The 15,373-nt window shown below is 37.3% G+C and overlaps 1 protein-coding gene across 1 annotated transcript in view; it reads left to right on the forward strand.

Moving 5' to 3' along the window:
• GABRA2 (gamma-aminobutyric acid type A receptor subunit alpha2) overlaps positions 1–15,373 on the forward strand; it is a 121,945-nt gene that overhangs the window by 44,108 nt on the left and 62,464 nt on the right. Inside the window, exon 4 of the mRNA XM_047856131.1 lies at positions 6,186–6,253. Coding sequence (XP_047712087.1) covers positions 6,186–6,253 — 68 coding nt within the window. The remainder of the gene's footprint in view (positions 1–6,185; positions 6,254–15,373) is intronic.

Consider the following 15,373-nt stretch of genomic DNA (forward strand, 5'->3'; position numbering starts at 1 on the left):
TGTTGTAAATAATGCTTCAATGATCTTACAAAAATACTCTAGGGGGATATATTTGTATTGCATTTATAGGACATGAAATTAAATAACCTAGATGAATTGGACAAATTCCTAGAAAGATTCAAACTACCAACACTCACTCAAAAAAATTGAAAATCTGAATAGACCTAAATAAAGAAAGAGATAGAATTAATAATAATAATACTAATAATAATATACAGCTTCTGTCTTAGCAAATTACAAGTTTATATGGCTTCACTGATGAATCTTGCTAAACATTTATGGGAACATTAACACCAATACTCCATAAATTCTCCTTTAAAAATAAGAGAATACTTACCAGCTCATTCTTTTACTCCAGTATTACTCTGATACTAAAATAAGACAAAGGCATTACATGAAAAGAAAACTACAGACCAGTATCCATTATGAACATAGACATTGAAATGCTCAACAAAATAGTAGCAAATTAAATCCAGCAACATATAAAAAATTAGGCACCCAAACCAAGTGAAACTTATTCCAGGAATGTAAATTTGCTTTAATACATAAGAATAAATTGGTGTAATATGCCATATTAATAGAATAAAAAGGGCAAATAATTTATCTGCATATTCCGTAAAAAGTATTTGGCACAACACCGTTTCTTCAGTTTAAAAAAAAAAACAAAACCTTTCTATGAACTAGGAATAGGAAGAGAAGGGATTCTGTTCATATGATATGTCCAGAATAGGCAAATCCATAGAAACTGAAACTGAATTATTAGTTTTGAGAGCCTGGAGGAAGTAGGATAGGGGATGTGTGCAAGGCTTCTTTATGATGTTAAAAATGTTCTAAGGTTAAGCATGATCAAAAAATCATGGATTTTCAGACACCAGGTGAATTGGGTATTTCCAGGAGTCTTATATGCTCTTATAGCATATTATCATGTCAGTAATTGTATATTTATTTGATTTTGCATAGTATCTCTCCTCAATAGGCTATTGCATTATGATAGCAGATGCAATGTCTGCTTTAAATGACTCTGAACTAAGAATGATAATTCATGTATTAATTTATTTGAGAAAAATTTATTAAGAAAATGCACTATGCCAGGGGTTGTTCTGTACTAGGGCTTTACTTTTCTAAACAGGCAGAAGTCCCTGTCTTCATGGAGTTTAGCTTCTAGTGGGAGGATGTAAACCAGTATTATCTGATAGAACTTCCTGCAACAATAGAAATGTTCATCTGGGCTGTGCAATGTGGTAGCAATAGTTACATGTGGATGAAATGTAGCAAGTATAACTGAGGAACCAAATATTTTAACTAATTGAAATTAAATTTAGATAGCCATATTTAGCTTGTGTCTACCCTATTAATGGATATAGACAGTAAACAGTGAACATAAGTTGGTGAACACGGAAAGCCAGGGAGAAACATTGTGGAGCACTTGCACTTTAAAATAGGATGGTAAGAGGGACCTCATTGAGGATGTAATGATTTCCAGTCCTCTCTCATTTGTTTTATGCCCTACAATTCTATGGCAACTGCTCATTTTCAGGTTCTACAGGTCCTTTGTACCAAACAAAAGGTCCTATTTCAGCATCTTTTAACAATACTACTGGGGCACCTGGGTGGCTTAGTCGGTGAGCATGTGATTTCTGCTCAGGTCATGGTCTTACGGTTCTTGAGTTCTAGCCCCACATCAGGCTCAATGCTGTCAGCACAGAGCCTGCTTCAGATCCTCTGTCCCCCTCTCTCTGCCCCTCCCCTGATTGCACTCTCTCAAAAATAAAGATTAAAAAACAACAAAAAAAAAACAGTACTACTTTACAAAACCCAAACTTTATTCTCTTGATTTCTTCTACACTTTCCTTTTCTCAATGTCATGTTTTGTTTTGCTTTGTTTTGTTTTTTCTTTCTTTAGCTACTGCAACATCTCCCAAACTGGATACATTGTCTTCAATCTCCATTGATTCAGGAGAACCACATTAAAAATGTAACATAACATTTCCAGTATAATAACCTTGCAACTAACATTCTCCCAGAGTCCTTCAGTGAATTCCCTGCTGCCATATATGTAGAGAGAATATTCTCATCTTTGTGGCACGTTGTATCTCTTTTGATACAACATCTGTCTTTCTTTACAACTGATACCCCACATTCCTACACATGTTAACTGTCTTCAGGAACCAAACTTAGCTATTTGCAAAGGATTTTAAAAAAGTGAGTTTGGTTTTTATTGTATGCTGCATTACTCAATGAAGAACAATTTTATCAATGAATTTAAGCCCTTCTTAAAACTATTGATATGTTCATTTTGGATAGCCTTCAGGGCCATTTTTGCTATTTTTTATGAAGTATTTCAAACATTCAGTAGAGTATAGAGAATAGTATCATTTATTTCATGTCAAGCTTCATCAAACCTTAGAATTTGCCAAAATTAAGATGAATTTTAAAAGAAGGAAAACAACAGAATATATTAGAAAACCCCCCCTGTAACCTTGTGCAGATTATTCCCTTTTCTCTCCCCAGTGATAGGTGCCTTTCAAATCCTGAATTTGATGATTGTTCCTAAGGATCACACCTTTGTTAACGTTTACTGCGTGCATTCATTATTTCTCCTCAAGTACCTAATATTAACCTCGTGTTGTTTTGCCTTTGGAAAAATCTATATAGAAGATCCTCTTTGGCATATTATTCTGTTGGCATTTCTAAAGCCAAGAATTTAGCTTATAAATAATTATTTTGAGGTAACTCATGGTATACATTTCTGTTAAAAGTCGCTTACTGATCAGCAGTTAAGTCTTTGTTTCCACTAAAATAGTGCTTTCTCTAGGTCTATTCTTCCCTTTTCCTAGATTTAAATTTTCTTCACTGGGATGCAATTTCATATGCTTTCAACCTCCCTCTGTCAGTGGATAGTTTGGGCTCTGTCTTCACTAATGACAGTGCCCATTTAGCTATTCATGGCCATTTGTAATGTTGATGAGATATTTGGGAGAAAGGTGTATAATCTACATGAACTATAATTAGAAATTATTTGTTAATTCAAACATAAAGCACCTAATATGTGGCAGGCATTGTGCTAAGCACTGGTGATAGAACAGTGGGCAGAAATGACATAGTCCTTGTCTTTTTGTGAATCTGAATTGGGTTGGGGAGATAAACCAACCAAACAAACAAACAAACAAAAACCCTAAAAAATGAATACAAAAATTAAGGAATAAAAATAATGACAAATTCTAAAATATCTTATGAAAAAACGAAGTGTAAGAGGGAAAAAATGAGGGAAGTAGACTTTCATTATACAGGGGGCAGAGTGGACCTCTCTCGGAGGAGAGAACATTTAAATAGAGACTTAGAGGCAGATAAGAAGGGAAGAGAAAGAGATAATAGTCAATGTGAAAGCAGTGAGTCAGGAGAGTCAAGGTGGGTCCACTCAATTTGATCAGGACTTGAGAAGGTCTTCATAGTCCTTAAACTGAAGAGACAGGGGTTGCCACCAGATTTTCAGTTCATTTGTTTACTCTAGTAGACATCTGTCCACGTGAATCAGAATATTATAGCAGGTATTAACCACACAATTCAACCCTGTTCTAAATCCATATGGGGAAACAAAAATTAACCAGAAGATACTATGGACTTTGACATATTAGTGTCACAAGATACCAAACTAACTTATACTCACAAAATCTCATTTCTTCGCTCCTCCTCTCCCCTCCCCTTCCTTCCCTTCCCTTCTCTTCTCTTATGGAAAGGCAAATTATAATCAACAACAGCATTTTGAATGTAGAACCTTAGAAAGCTGTGTTAGATGTATTAGATATCTGTAGTCATCACAGCAAAATGTTTTACTGTTTCACGTTTGTCGTTTACAGCTCTTTTCCCACAACCAAGAATCACGTTCTCGATCTCAGACAGCTCTTGGGTATTCATGGTCCGTGTTTGCCTTGCTGATATTCCTTCTTTTGAACTTCCGTAGCAGGAGAATATTCCCTGCAATGCATACGTTCTTTAACTCTGCTTATGAAGTTAATAAACCATGAAATCATTTATTTAAGGTAATTTTGCATATCTGTGTCTTTAGGTGTTGCTCTTACTGCTTAGAGCTTTGAGGGTAATCTTATTTTTCTCTCTTTGGATTCTTAGCTGGCACTTTTCCTGCAGCCACGAGGTACTGATAACACTCTTCTGTACTCTTTCCTTGCCATTTGGCATATAGGGGATATTCCTCATATCCTTAGCATGAATATATTCACACATTTTGTCATCTCTCTTCTCTAACTTGACTACTCCAGACTAAGGAGAGTAATTTCATTTGCCTCTATTTGGCTGAAGACTACCTCAGCATTTACGTTTTTCTTCTCTGGAACATTTTAAATCGATATCTATAGTGACTAAAGTTGTATTCAATTGCTTATTGAATAAATGTGACAGTATTGATTCGGTATGAATAAGAGGAAAAAGCAAAGAAACCTGAGTCTCATTTCCGTAAGTTCTTTCTAATAGCACATATAATTCATGTCTAGGACCAGCTACGTAATTTGTGAGGCCTAGTCCAAGATGAAAATGAAGGGCCCTTTATTCAAAAGATGAGTAAGAAATTTCAGGAGAGCAAAAACAGGACATTAAACCCAAGTGGGTTTTTCTGAGCACAGGGCTGTATGACACTGTAGGAGCTGCATGCCCATGAACTTGACCCTGTTCAGGTCTTTGGGGTATCTGGCGGCTGAGAATTAACTTTATAAATATATTTGTGTCTCATGTGAGTTTTATGGTAAAATTTCATGAAAACAGTTTTGGGAGTCAACTAGGATAGAAAAATAATAAAGCTGAATAAATGCCTTTATTTAGAACACTACATGTTTTTGGTGCAGAGTATTACAGCGAACAGAAAGCTAATGAGAAAACATTTTTAGTTTCAAATGTATTATTGACTGTGGTTAGTGCTTTGGTTTTTACCCTGACGGCTTAGGAGCCTGATTGCTTGGGTTCTAAAACCTGGCTGTTTTCCCTCTACCATGTGTGGTCACTGGGCACATTTCCTTACCTTTATGCATGCACATCAGAGTACATGTATAGTGAGATGACAACAGAGATACTACCTCGTAGGTCTGTCATGCAGGTTATTATCTTTCAAGCCTTTTGAAGCATAAACATTCAAAGCCTCCTCTGTTACTTCAAAATCCTTTTTACTATTAATTTTTGCCTCAGTAGAAACAATACCCCAAACTTTGTTTACTCTCTCTTTCATGGTGGTGACTTAGTGTCCAGCATAATATTAAAAATAGTCTGTGATATTGTTTGCGTGGAATTACAGATTTGACAGGAGAGGAGACACTCAATTCATGATAATAAAAATTAGGGATTTATTATTGTTGTTTTTTTTTTAATATAAGTACCTTGGAAGAATTTTTCTTTTGAAATCTTTTCTTTGAGCCTTTCCCCCATCACCATTTGGCTTATTTAAAGCCAAAGATCTAAATCACCTGGTTAAAAGAACAATCTAGTTAAATGTGTTATAGTTAATAAGTTGCATAACTTTTGAATCTAATTCAATTCAATCTTAGCATTTCATACATTCCTAAGGACATGTAAAGGCAAGTTTGTTTGGAAGTAATCCATTGTGATTAATGTGTTATTTGCTTTTATTTTTAAGGCACTGAATAATTATGCTTTTTATATTAATTTGAACTACTTCTAATGATTAATAATCCATTTTTATGCTTTATTGAGAAGATATACTAGTTTACAATCTACAAACTAAACCTGTACCATCATGAAATACCATCCGAAATATTTACTTTAAAAATAAAATTTAGGACTATATCAAACAGTAACCATACGAACCATACTTTGTTTTTAACACTGATAGTAAATTTATTGTAAACTAGTTAATCGAAGATAGATTCTAAGACTTTACTAATTCTCAGAACTATGTTTAAAACGAAATGCTCTAAATCCAGTGTAGTTTCCAAGTAAGAATGTCATAATACTTCTACGCGTTTAGCATTTATGATTGTGAGAACCTATAAAATAATTGAGCAATGTAGAAATGTTTGTTGTTTGTGAAGGTTGAAAAGAAAGTAAAGGCCAATATTCCTAAGTATCACACAGCCTTCTAATCATTCCATGTACTTGACCCCTTCTCTTTCCGTGGCTCTCATTATGTATTATCTATGTTTAATCTCTTTTTCTCATGCCAGACAGTATTACTGAAGTCTTCACTAACATCTACGTGACCAGTTTTGGCCCTGTCTCAGATACAGACATGGTGAGTTTTTCATTAAATAGTATTTTTACTTCATAGAATGTTCCCGTTATATGGGGGGAAGTTAAAATAAACAAGCAATTTTCGTGTTGTAGAATTATGTGTCTGCCTATTTAGTCTATCCCAATACTTGGAGAATTAAAGATACTTGTTTATATCAATACACTACCCCTGCTTGAGTGTTTATATTAACACTTTGTATTTCATATTCTTTTCATAGCTTGTACCTAGCTACAGTGTGGTAAACAATTAGTTAAATAAAAATAATTATATTACTGAGGACCATTTTCTAGGATTCAAGGACCTGCTTGGAGTTTGATAAGTAAAATCTGGACAGTTTTGTAGACCACTGTCTATTTATTTATTTTTAATGAGATGAGTGTAAGAGGGAAATTGTTAAGTTGGGTTACAAACTGGTGGGCTAGACACATCATAGATAATTATTGATTAAGCATAAATATTTTAGTATTAACTCTTCCAGTTCTACTGCTAACTATAGTGCTCAGTTGCAGAAATTTTTGTTGAAATACTTTTCATCCACCTTCCTTATGGCCCAGGAAGTGAGAATTAGAGGAAATGCCCTTATCCTTTCTTTGTCTGGTTACCCTCCACCATGTCACCCTTCCCTGACTTCTTTCTCTGATAACCCATGGGGAGGGATGCCAAATGTGGAGGTTTTTCATTGGAATAAACACAAAAACAAAGTTTTCCTTTAATGCGGACAATTATAAACGTTAGCCAATTCGTTGGGACCTCTCTACCTTTCCTTCAGGAAGCAGATATGCTACTTCTATCCTTTAAGAAATTTGCTTTGTCTGCCACCAGAATCACTTGTTTGACCTCACAGTACTTTTTAAAATTTTTGATGTTTATTTACTTTTGAGAGAGAAAGAGCACGCACTCTCACCCACATGCACTTGGGGGAGGGTCATAGAGAGGATCCAAAGTGGGCTCTACCCTGACAGCAGAGAGCCCTGGGGCTGGAACTCAGGAACTGTGAGATCAAGATCATAACCTGAGCTGAAGTGAGACGCTTAGCCGACTGAGCCACCCAGGTACCCCTCATGGGCCTTTTCATAAATTGACTTGGACACCTGAAAATGAAAGGTGGCAGAGGGGTAATGATCCCCAGCTTTGGGGATGGGGTTGATACCGAGCACTGGCAAGTCTCTGAAGTTCTTTCGTATTATAATGTGCAGAATTAAGTGCTTTTTTCCCTCTTAACTCCAGGCCTTAGCCACAATTGTACAACAACAGAAAAAAATACTACTCTTCAACATAATCCTCCTCCCTCCCTTGCAGTATCTCTATTGTGATCTGAAATATTAATCTGCCTCTTTCTACGGGTCAATTTTAAGTGTACAGGAACTTGAAAAGATGACAGAGACCTATTTAGCCTGAATACATCTTCCAAACATTACTGGTTGGCTATAAAGACAATATATCTGTACACTTGGTCTCGGTAGATGCTCTCAAATATTAGAAAGAGAGAGAATGAGCACCTGACCTCTATGTGGAATCAGAGTCAGAATTTCATCAAGCACTACACTGAAAAACTAGCAGGATAGTATATAAATGGAGGTTCTTTTAATGTTACTTTTGATGTCTTATTATCAGCCAAATCAGAAAGGCAAATAAGATAGGACCCCAAATATCAAATTTTTCAATGTTGTGGATTTTTTGTTGTGAATATTGGTGCTTACAGTTACTTTTAATGCTTTTGCTTTTTTGTGTTTTTATTTTTGCAAAGTTTATTATTCTAACTAAAAAAATCAAAAATAGAAAAATATATACTTATTTTAGACATATGAAATGTTTATTTTCTGGAGGTTTTCTAAATTTTTTTTAATGTTTATTTACTCTTGAGACAGAGACAGAGCGTGAACAGGGGAGGGGCAGAGAGAGAGGGAAGACACAGAATCTGAAACAGGCTCCAGGCTCTGAGCTGTCAGCACAGAGCCCGAAGCGGGGCTTGAACCCACGAACTGTGAGATCATGACCTGAGCCGAAGTCAGACACTTAACCGACTGAGCCACCCCAAGCGCCCCTATTTCCTGGAGGTTTTAGACACACTCACTCGTATATTTTTGGCAAAATGTTTAAGTTGACTTTTTTCCAGTGGTGACAATGGATTAGACTAATCCTCCTTCTTTTTCTTCTGACCATACTGTGGGATACATTTAGAAAGCAGGGAGCTTCAACTCAAAATGGATTAAAGACTTGTACAGAACACCCAAAACCATAATGACCCTAGAAGAAAACATGGGAGAGAAGCCCTTTAACATCAGTCTTGGTAATGTTTTTTTGGATCTAACAACAAAGGCAAAACTTAACAAGTGGGACTACATCAAACTACAAAGTTTCTGCATAGCAAAAGAAGCTGTCGACAGAATGGAAAGGCAGCCTACACAATGGGAGAAAATACCTGCAAATCATATGTCTGATAAGGTGTTAATAGCCAAAATAAAGAACTGACACAACTCAATAGAAAAGAAGACAAACAGTCCAATTTATAAAGGAAGACCGAATAGACATTTTTACAAAGAAGACATACAAATGACCAACTGGTACATGACAAGTGCCCGACATCACTGAGCATCAGGAAAATGCAAATCAATACCACCGTGAGGTATCACCTCACGCCTGTTAGTGTGGCTGTCATTCAAAAGACAAGAGATAAGGGTTGTTTATGATGTGGAGGAAAGGGAACCCTTGTGCACCATTGGTGGAAATGTATATTGGTGCAGCCACTGTGGAAAACTGTAAGAGGGTTTCTCAAAATTTGAAAAGAGAACTATTGTATGATTCAGCAATTCCCCCTCTGGGTATATACGCAAAGGTCATGAAAACAGGATTTCAAAGAGATTTCTGCACTCCCAGGTTCATTGCAACATTATTCACAAGAGCCAAGATAGGGAAACGTTATATATGTTATACACACATATGTAATTCATATAGATTTGTATATGAATAATATTTGGCCATGGGGGAAAAAACAAAAATCTGGATTTGCGGCAACAATCTGGACCTTGAGGGTGTTATGCTAAGTGAAATAAGCCAGACAGAAGAAGACCGATACTGCATGCTATCTCTTGTATGTGGAATACATTTAAAAAAAATTTCAGGGGCGCCTGGGTGGCTCAGTTGGTTGAGCCTCCGACTTCAGCTCAGGTCATGATCTTGTGGTTTGCGGGTTCAAGCTCCGCGTCGGGCTCTGTGCTGACAGCTCAGAACCTGGAGCCTGTTTCAGATTCTGTGTCTCCTCTCTCTCTCTCTGTCCCTCCCCGACTTGTGCTCTGTCTTTCTCTGTCTCTCAAAAGTAAATAAATGTAAAAAAAAAATTAAAAAAATAAAAATATTTCAACCTCAGAAACAGAGGATAGATAAGTAGTTGCTAGGGGCTAGGGGTGGAGGAAATAGGGAGAGGTTGGCGAAAGAGTACAAATTTTCAGCTACAAGATGAATAAGGTCTGAAGATCCAATGTAAAACATGGTGACTGTAGTTAATAACATTATATTTTATAATTGAAATTAGCTAAGAGAGTAGTGCTTGAATGTTTTCACACACACACACACACACACACAGAGAAATATAAGTTGATAGATGTGTTAATTAACCAAATGGGGGAAGCCTTTCACAATGTATATGTATATCAGTCATTACTTTGTACCCTTAATTGTCTTATAATTTTATTGTCAATTATACCTTACTTAAGCTGAAATTTAGAGGAAAAAAAGAAAAAAGGAAAAGAAACTGTGATCATTTGGTGTTTCATGCATGAATTCCTTGCGGGCATTTGTTGGGAAATTTATGTTTTTTCTTTTTGTTTTTTTTGTTTTTAATTTTTGTTTTTAATTTTTTTTAACGTTTATTTATTTTTGAGACAGAGAGAGACAGAGCATGAACGGGGGAGGGTCAGAGAGAGGGAGACACAGAATCCGAAACAGGCTCCAGGCTCCGAGCTGTCAGCACAGAGCCCGACGCGGGGCTTGAACTCACGGACCGTGAGATCATGACCTGAGCCGAAGTCGGCCGCTCAACCGACTGAGCCACCCAGGCGCCCCTGTTTTTAATTTTTAAATGTTTATTCATTTTTGAGAGGGAGAGAGGCAGAGCATGCATGAGGGAGGGGCAGAGAGAGGGAGACACAGAATCGGAAGTAGGCTCCAGGCTCTGAGCTGTCAACACAGACCCTGACGCAGAGCTCGAACCCACAAACCGCAAGATCATGACCTGAGCCAAAGCCGGACACTCAACCGACTGAGCCACCCAGGTGCCCTGGGAAATTTATATATATTTTTTTTACAAATCCTAAATTCTGGTTCAAGTCAAGTAAGAAAAAAAAATGGAGAAAGCATTACGATTCTCCTGCAAGAATTAAAGCTTAGCATTTGACATAAGGAATCCACGGATGTCAAGTTGAAACCAAGAGCAGGGAGTGCTGACATGTGAAGTTGAAGACTGAAAGGTTAAGGTCAACATGCCCCAGAACTGGGCAGGACCATGTGTGAGTAAAGCAGTCATTATCTGGGAATCATAATCCTAGCAGTTACATGCCTTTGGTTCTGTTTGCTGCAGTCATTCTTAAAAATAAGGTACATATTAACAAGCTGATGCACAAAAGTTAAAAGTAAAAAGCTGGTAGCTGTTGTTAGGTGTGCAGTCATTAGCAACAGAACAAATTTAAGCTCCTTCATCTGAATTGAATTAAAAATTGTGCCCTCTTCAGTGAATCTAGCTCAGGAACTTTAAAACAATTCTAGCCGGCTCCAAATATGCTTCATATATGGGGGGCCCTGCCACACTTTGTATTAAACATTAAAATGCACTCAGGATCCATATGATATAGGTTAAATTGAGTTGAGTGGAATTGAAGTTGGCAAAATTTAAACAAAATTACTTATTTTGATTTTTTTACTTTCCCTTTTCTATTTTGGAGTGTGTATGTGTGTGTGTACATGTCCACTTTTATATGGAGATATTCCCTAAACTGAAGTACATATTTAACATCTAGTAGACTCTTGAGACACTTGAAGGCCCTAGACCTTTTTCCTAATGATACATTTTCCTTGAATTACCTAGCCTATTACGGTCTATAGAATTATTTTGGTTATGTCAGATTTTCTACATTATTTCCATCTTTATTCACCTTGCTTACTTAATCTTACCAATAGTTGGCTTGGAGGAAGTCTGATGAATTGCAAGACCACTGAGAGGGTACATACTTACTCTGTCATCAGACCAGTTCAGTCAAACCAAAGGATCTATAACAGAACTTGAACACACAAAATCTAATAAAATGAATTATTAGCTAGAACAGGTGCTTTAATAATAGAACAGGGTAGGGGTGCCTGGGTGGCTCAGTCGATTGAGCATCCGACTCTTGGTTTTGGCTCAGGTCATGATCTCATGGTTGTGGGATCGAGCTGTGTGTTGGGCTTTGCACTGGGCATAGATCCTGCTTAAGATTCCTTCTCTCTCTGTCTCAAGAAAAAAAAAAAAATATATATATATATATAATAAAACAGGGTAAAAGAAGACTCTAAGCAACACAGAACTAGCAAATTCAGAAAGCAGCATCTACTTCTAGGGGTGAAGCATCATGAACAAGCAAGGAACACCCCCCCCCAACACACACACACACACGTGCACAGATACACACATACTTTCTCACAAAAAAGGGGAGCCTGGATGGGAGCTGAGAGTTGATACACTGATAATTGGTGTACATAACAATGTGTGATATGGGAAGGATTTTGAGAGTCAAGAGGTATTTTTGTCAGTCAGCAGGTGCTGTTTGATATTAGTTCAAATCTAAAGAAAGAAGGTGGGAAAAATTACAGTTGAGTGACCTCTATATGCATATAACACATGCACGTGCGCACGCACACACACACACACACACACACACACACACATTGTAAACCTATTAGAAAAGACAATTCAAAAACATATACGCATTTTATGAAAAGGAATTATTTGGTCTTCATGATAACCAAATGGAATTATTTTCAGTATTGATATTACTTTTCCTGAGAAGCAATATATAAATGAGGAAAAATCTGAATTTGTGTTAGTATAGATGGCAAAGAAATGAAACTTACATGTGACACTCTGAAGAGGAAGACATTTATTATATATGGAAGATGCACTTATATTACTATTACTCATATATACAGGTAGATATGAAGATATTTAACTCATATCTTATAGGAGCAACTTGGTAATGAGAAAAAAAAGTAAAGAATAAGTCTAATTTCACTTATAGTAGCTTAGCTGATACACTCATTTATTTCTATGCAGTGTGCATAGACCCAAACCCTTACGTCCTGTTCAGGTCAGTGATGCAGATTTGTTGTGACATTAGCCTGAGAGGAAAAAGCAGCATAGCAAAAAGAATTAAGAACCAAAAGAACAAACACACATGCACACACACACACACACACACACACACACTGCTAGCTCAGAATCATTAACTAGTGTAATTGTCCAAAGAAAGTTGCATATCTAAATTATAATTAAAGATTCTAATTACAGTGTCTGCAATTAAGTTTAAAAATCTTTTATTTCAACATTTAAAAAATTCATGAGTAAGAAGGTAATTAAAATTGGGAATGTACTAGTAACTGACAGTTGACAAAGTTTGTAGTAGGCATGTGCATTTTAGCAATTTGTAACTCACTCCTCTGTTGTTTTGTTTTTCTTTTCTTCTTGGTTTCTATATAGGTCTTTTTTCATATTAGTAAACATTTTCGCTATATGTGCATATTCTTCAGGTTGAGCTACCAATTACTGCACTAGACTAGAACCTCAGCCCAAACGATAATCTCTTGCAGTGCTAAGTGTTAGCGTTAGAAATTGAACAGTGCAAACTTTGAAGTCACCTCCAGGTTTCTGAGCCAAAGTTTCCCATTAGGCTGTTAAGCAGCAAGCAGTCAGGTAAGCTTTGACCTTGATTTGTTGATCATTTCAGTCCTTTGGTTGGTACTTTTCTGTCTCTATGAAAACAGACTGCGTTGTCTCTTAGACTCCCCAGAAGCTAGTGAGATATAAAGTATTCTGGTAGTTAACATCATAGGGAGGTTGAGAGTTATTAGATCTTGACATTTGGTCAAAAATTGACACCAGACTTAGGTGATAACCCTTATCAACTTGTTATTTGTCAATGTAGCTAGATAAGGAGACCTGTTATAAATGTGGTGAATTCTGTATACCGTATCACAAGTAAAGTAATCATCTTTACTCACTTCAAAGCTAGCGTGTAGAATTTGGTTACTGGAAGGGTATTGATATTTTGAAGGATAGAAATTAGACTTTGAGAGCATTCATTCAGTCAGTCAATATTTTTCAGTATCGTCTTAAAGGTTTATTTGTTTGTGTGATGTTTGTTTTTGAGAGAGAGAGAGAGGGAGAGAGGGAGTGTGTGTGTGTGTGTGTGTGTGTGTGTGTGTGTGACAGAGAGAGCAGGGGAAAGGGGCAGAGGGAGAGGGGCAGCGAGAGAGAGAAAGAGAGAATCTCAAACAGGCTCCAGGCCCAGCACGGAGCCAGACAAAGGGGCTCAATCCCACAACCTTGGGATCATGACCTGAGTCAAAATAGTCAAACGCTCAACCGACTGAGCCACCCAGGTGCCCCTCCTCTTAGAGTTTTTAATAATGTTCCTTAAAATGTTATTCAATAGGCACTTGGATTGGATTGTTTCCTGGGCTCCTTCTACAATCTGTGCGATCATAATTGCTAGTTGTGTGGGATGCCAGTCTGCATTTTAACAGTTTAAGGTATTTGATTTTATGCTGAAGGCAGCAAAAAGCCATTTTTAGGTTGGGGGGGGGTTGGGGTAATACAGAAGGCATGTGATGGAGTCAGATTTTCTTCAATCCAGTAATTTGTATTAGAGGATAGGGAAAGGAAATGATAGTTTGAAAGCTGTTTTATTCCACTCAAGAATGACTCTGGACTGGGCCTGAATTGTGGTCCCAAAGATGGAAAACCTGAAAAGATTTATTAGATCTCCACATGATCGGATCTGTAAGACTGGGTGATCTGTTGGATGTAGGAGTTAAAGGAAAAGCACAGGATGAAGGCCTGGGGCATTGGGTTGATGGTACCACTCACTGGGCTATGACAAACAGCAGGAAAAATTTTAGTTTGCTTTTGTTTTGGTGTTTGGGGAATGAGAACTTATGCCTTGGGTCACCGAGTTAGGGTCTCTGTGAGAAATGTAATTGGAGATGTCTAAGTGCAGGCATATATCCAGAGCTCAGAAGAAGGGCTGGAGTGCAGATAGTTTGGGAAGCCATTTGATGGTAATTGAAACCATGAGCATGCATAACATTGGGCAAGGAAAGAGATTTCAAGTGAAATGGTCATCATGCTTTCACAGAAACTCTAGAATACAAGAATATAAATAAGATTTTGGGGGGGGGCAGAGGGAGATGGAGAGAGAGACTCTTAAGCAGATCCCACTTCCAGTGTGGAGTTCGACATGGGAGTCAATCTCACGACGGTGAATCATGATCTGAGCCGAAATCAAGAGGTGGATGCTTAACTGACTGAGCCACCCTGACACCCCAGAGAATAAAAAAAAATTAAAGGAGACTGAGAAGCAGCCATGGATATCTGTCAACATGAAGGGGGATTCTCTTCTCTGAAACAGACTATGTTTTGATCCTTAACAGCAGAAGTTAGAAACTACTGCCTTTTATTCCGCCTCAGATGCAGTGATGTGCAATAGTCATATATTCGTATCACTTACAGGCTTCTGTCAAGGTAGGATTCTGTATATTGAAGGTGGTATTGTTTGTTCCGTAATGAGAAGGACCCAAGTGTGTTGCTCAGAGTAAAACCTCAGGGGTGTGGCAAAAGTTTCAGAAAAGAGGGCAAATAAAGACGGTGTGACTAGTTTGACTCCATCCTACCTTCTTGCAAGAGGGAGGTTTCAGGAACCAAATACATCAAGTCGCAGGTGTCTTGGCTTCCTAAGTAGAGGGGTATTGCTTAATATTTGCCCATTCCTTTTATAAACCAAATAATAAACAGCTATGATTGCTGAAAATGAGTGATTTTTTTCAATTAAAATCGCTGAGGTCGCGTATTCTTTCGTCAGGTTTCAAGAGTGGAAT

This window comes from Prionailurus viverrinus, chromosome B1 (assembly GCF_022837055.1).
Source record: "Prionailurus viverrinus isolate Anna chromosome B1, UM_Priviv_1.0, whole genome shotgun sequence".
NCBI classification, from domain to species: domain Eukaryota; kingdom Metazoa; phylum Chordata; class Mammalia; order Carnivora; family Felidae; genus Prionailurus; species Prionailurus viverrinus.